Here is a 5,062-nt window from a genome sequence, read left to right as displayed (position 1 = left end):
TCGGCATTCCATATGGCCATGCGACAGACCTACTCCGGCGGCGGCGCAACGGGAGAGGTGGAGAGAAGGGGGCAGGCAGCTAGGGTTTTGGGGTGCCGCCTATGTTGCCGATGGGGAGTGGCACGGGGCAGGGGGCTCGGTAAGGTAGTGACTGACAAGGCCACTAAATGCGAAAATTAAACTAACATTACCTACATAACTTCAATGCCTATAATATTGCAACATTTTTTCCCAATCGTATGCATTGGATTTATATAGTGAATGCAGTTCTAATTTCACATCTAGCAACGCAATTCCACACACAAAAGATTAGCAGCCACACGGCCCCTCCAAACGCAAGTAGTCGTACATCAATCCTTGAAACGGGTTCTGGCTCCTGGACTGCTTCAGGTAGATGGTGTTCACCCCTTGCACAAGCCAAGCACTAGCCACATCGATGTTGAACAGCCAGTACAGCCCATGTATCCCGTGCCTTGCTATCGCGTTGTCCCTGCCGATCAGCCCGGTGGCGAAGTGAGGAAGAGCCTTGTCCTGATCGTTGAAGAAAATCTGAGCAAGAAGATTCATCATGCAGGAGTGTTTCAGTGATGACATCTGACGAAAGAAGACAGGAATGCAGATAGGAAATAAAGAGCAAAGTCTTCTTTCTGAAATAACCTGCAGCTCAGCGAGTGCAGAAGACGCGAGAGCCACTCTGAACTTGTAGGTGCTGCTTGGACTGACACTGTCAAGGTTGAACTTTATTTGCCATGTTGTTGGCTGGTAAGTGTTGTCATCAAGTTTTCTGATGTGGAGACAGCCACATATGTTAGTTCTAGGCAGAAGCAATAATTCATATCTATGTTTGTTTTCACAAAAGAAACAGGAAACATCACCTGTTAACTTGAGCATAGAACCAATCGGTGCTATAGTCACTTTGGCCAACTGTGTATACCAGGTCACTGTTAGGGTATAGTTCCGCATATCGTTCCCAAAGTCCATATTGTCTAAATCTGCAATGGCCAACCAAGAACACAATATGATAAGAACTAATGATGACTTGATGCTTAACAACATAAGTCAGCATGTAGCTTTACAGTTTCAGTTTACCTATCTGCAGGATGGTTGATGTACAATCTATTGACATAGTTGGGGTTAGGATCAGGAACATAAAAGTCAGCGGCAGATCGATCAGGTACTCCAATCTCCCACATCGTCGGCCCATCTCTTGGTGGTTCATACACAAGGTCACCCAAATAAATATCATCCCCTGCATATCCATATCGAATATCTCAGGAAAAAACTAAAAGCTGCAAGAGGAATGCATACAGCTAACTGAAGATGCTTACCTGAAGCTATGGTCAGTGTAGCATCTAATCTGTAGTCCCCTATAAAACCCGGAACCCACGCATATAGGTTGTAGTTCCCAGTTACAATGTTCCTTATGTAGAAGCTCCCATCTACATCTGCTCTACACCAGAATTGGTATCCCTGAGGCAATGCAGTATGTGAGAATAAAGTTTTTTATTCTAATAGTACAATGCAACCCATTCTGTGAACATAAACTGGGAATGATGTACATGGCATGCTGATTTACCTTGCACTCTCTTTGCCAGGATCCAGCTTCTCCTGGTAGCGCCAAGCCTACATAGGCTCCTGAGGCATAAAGGTCTTGATCATCTATATACCTAAATGACATCGTGGTTAAGTCAGAAAAGTCAATGGTTTTATCTATATACCAGGGTAATGTAAAAATTCCTAAACTTGTTGCTGAGAAGACTGGAAAGTGGTAGTCCTTGAATATACCTGTCTCGGACTAGTAATCTACCAGAGACGCAACCCCTTTGCTCTGTCTTCTGAAAGTCCTCTGAAAGTGCAAAACAGTATGGCCAGTTTTCTTTCTCAATCATCATCTGATTACACAAGGCAAAACATAAAGAAAACAAAAGTGACTTCCACAGTTTGGTAATACTCATAACATGCAGAATAGATAACTAGGCAGCACTGCAGTAGTTACTCCTTTGTAATTGAGAATTTTCTCACCCAGTACATTACGAATGTCCCTATTCTGAATTTCTGAGTGAAAATAAACATGTACTATCCTCAAGCACTTATGTGTCTGAAATATTATCACCTGAACTTTTGCATCTTCCCATAGCATAGTTGGGTCACTTCCATCCCAACTGGAATTAAGATACATGAATACCGGTCCATGGACCTTTTTCCAGTATTCTCCATTCGTAAACTTTGGTGAGAGGTCATCCCCCGCATAATGTGCACTAAGAAACATCTGCAATCATATGAAGGAAAACATTCAGAAGAATAAATGTCATATCATCGAATGATCTGAACGCTGGTTCAGATTCCAGACTCTGGATTCCAGATCATGATGATGATTGAACTTACAGCCAGCATAGTGGGGCCAACATGAGAAGTCAAATTTTGCTTCAGGGGTCCTCCTGTCCTGAACTCATCACTTGGAGTGATCTGCCAGAAGCCAATTGGAGGATCGAATGACATCCACCCATGGACATTGTTGTACTGGTCTTCGCAAGAGTACTGGTACTTGTCGTCAACCTTGACAAACATTATCAGCGACGTTCAGATTCAGAATGCAGTCAGATACTTACCATGGATAACCAGTATCATCTTTATCTCTGTCAGACCATCTTACCTCCCCTCTGAGATCAGGATTTATTGGGTCCACAAGGAGCACAGCCTCAGGGTATGCTAATGGCTGGCCTCGGGGAGGCAATCGGTCGTCGGGCATTGGCATAATTCTCTGCCTGTCATCAGCCAATGCCATGTAATGAAACCTGCAATGCATAGATGGCTTCAATGGTTAGCAACATTCAGACATTCAGTGAACAAGAAGAAAAATCAGTAAATAGGCCACTTGTCTTTCCGCAGCTTGAAAGCCACCCTTGTCTCTCCCAAGCCGAAATCAGGCCATCCTTCCTTATGCTCATAGATTCCATAGGTGTAGAACCCGGATGAACCACGGAGAACGATGAACCTGCACAGAAACACTTGCCCTGTTGAACATGCCTCGTGAAATGAACTGGTGAGATAGCCGAATTGCTGTACTTGTGCATTGGTCACCTCTTATCGATGTTCAAGGGGACAGCTTTTCCTTCAAGGGAAGGATCCCAATTTCTGGTGAAGGATACCTCAGCCTGGTTTTCATCTTGGTATATGATGCGGAATTCGGTGCCTTTGATCCTGCATGAGAGTGCTCCATTTCAGATTCATTTGGAATTTTTATTTCTGAATCAGAAGCAAAATGCATTCATAGGGAGGCAGTAGCCAAGTCTGAACTTTGAATCAATAGAGTTCTTACACATCATAGATGCCAGTTTTTTGTCCTGGTGGGTTCCAAACAAGGTCCCAGTACCTGACACAACATGCAGCAATTTGTCAGCTCCGTCACAACATCAATTTTGCATTTTTGTTTATAAATAACAGAAATGTTAATAAAGGACAGAACAAAGAACATTCTTAAGTTTGCCAAGATCCAATTAGCAGCAGTCTCTTGAACTAACCAAAACGAGAGACCGAAACAATACTAATAAAGAATAATAAAGTAATCAGAGGACAGGACAGAGAAGCAAAATAAAATATTCAGAAACGGTACCCTCTGTTGTCTTCCTTGTTAAGAATCTCCATGAGATTGTCCACGCCATTGTAGCGCACGCCGGTGACGATACCGTCCGGGTTGGACAGCGTCAGCTCAAAGATGCCATTTTTTATCTCGACCTGTGCGTGCAATTTGCACCCGGCTCAGAATATCCCCATCCACGTGGCAGAACGGCGCGGGTGAGATGTCAACCCCCACAAGAAGAAATATGCGGGCAGAGATGGGGACTACTCACATATCTGTCGCTGACCTCGACCGTGACGCCGGCGGTGGCATCGACGGCGGGGCCGGCCGGCGAGGCCTCCCGCGGAGGGCCCATGCAGCAGGCACAGAGACTGCTGCAGCTTGCGACCAGACAGATAGATGCGTACGGCACGACCGCACGAGAGATGAGGCATGTGAGTGTGTGTGTGTATATATAGAGAGAAACTGGCTGAGAAATCTAGGAGCAGTAATGGCGGCATTGCCCAAGCACATGGATGCTATTGGCAACAGGAGCAGGAGTAGTACCTAAGCTTCCCCATGGATGATGGGAGGAGCAAGTACTTGTTGCTGGGTGCAGTTGGGATGGGCGTACGTGGAGGCGGGCACTTAGAGGGGCGGCGGTTATGTTATCTGTTATCCCTTGGTTTGGAAAGCAAGCATGCGAGGAGTGGAGTTGAAGCCAAGGAGGAGGAGATGGAGCAAGAGCGAGGAGGAGGAGGGCGGCAATGGCGGCGTCCTCCGGGCTCCGGCCCTCGCTCGTCCGCGTCTTTAATTCTTGGTGATTGGTCGGCTCTCGGCACACCTGCGAGAGTGTTTGCTGTCAGCTGCAGGAATGGCGAAGGAAGATGGAAGTGGCTGCACCGAAAGCCGTTCTAAATGATGCCTTGAAGGAGATTGGGCCTTGTTTAGATCACCTCCAAATTCTAAGTTTTTTCACTCTTTCTTCATCACATCAATTTTTAGCTGTTTACATGGAGCGTTAAATGTAGGTAAAAAAAATAACTAATTGCACAGTTTAGTTGAAAATCACGAGATGAATCTTTTGAGCCTAGTTGGTCCACGAATGGACAATATTTATCAAATAAGACGAAAGTGCTACTATTCATCGGGTTGAAAATATTTGCAATCTAAACGTGGCCTTGTTTCATCTGTGACTGTGAGTACTTAAAGTTCGGCTGATCAAAGTGTCAGCAATGACCTGTAGCTATTTGAATGAGTGCATCCCAAAGAAAAGGAACTTCTGAATGAGTGCATGATTTTGAGGACATCCGAATTGAATCCATCTTCGTAAAAGTTTGGTTTGAGCAGGAAACGACGAATCTTTTCTTTCCTTTTTTCTCTTCCTGATGGATAGATAGATTTGGCAATGATTGTTGAGCCCGCTGCGAGGGGTTGTTGGAATTCTTGATTAAAGTAGTACTAGTAGCCTAGTACGTGCCTTGCAAACATCATTCTTCAGCA

At 45.0% G+C, this 5,062-nt stretch overlaps 1 protein-coding gene across 1 annotated transcript; it reads right to left on the bottom strand.

The window, feature by feature from the left end:
* Window positions 1-216: 216 nt before the first annotated feature.
* LOC136473019 (rhamnogalacturonate lyase B-like) lies at window positions 217-4,427 on the bottom strand. The gene is made up of 16 exons (XM_066470717.1): window positions 4,127-4,427; window positions 3,852-3,960; window positions 3,614-3,735; window positions 3,320-3,373; window positions 3,082-3,201; window positions 2,876-2,995; window positions 2,654-2,795; window positions 2,386-2,556; window positions 2,114-2,269; window positions 1,786-1,892; window positions 1,577-1,667; window positions 1,329-1,470; window positions 1,090-1,249; window positions 876-992; window positions 658-784; window positions 217-549 (listed from the first exon to the last, which is right to left on the bottom strand). Exons 1-16 carry the CDS (start codon window positions 4,138-4,140, stop codon window positions 310-312), a joined length of 1,992 nt encoding a protein of 663 aa, XP_066326814.1. The 5' UTR covers window positions 4,141-4,427; the 3' UTR covers window positions 217-309.
* Between the last annotated feature and the right edge of the window lie 635 nt (window positions 4,428-5,062).

This window comes from Miscanthus floridulus, chromosome 8, assembly GCF_019320115.1.
Source record: "Miscanthus floridulus cultivar M001 chromosome 8, ASM1932011v1, whole genome shotgun sequence".
Lineage (NCBI taxonomy): Eukaryota > Viridiplantae > Streptophyta > Magnoliopsida > Poales > Poaceae > Miscanthus > Miscanthus floridulus.
This window is presented reverse-complemented; position numbering and strand designations above follow the sequence as displayed.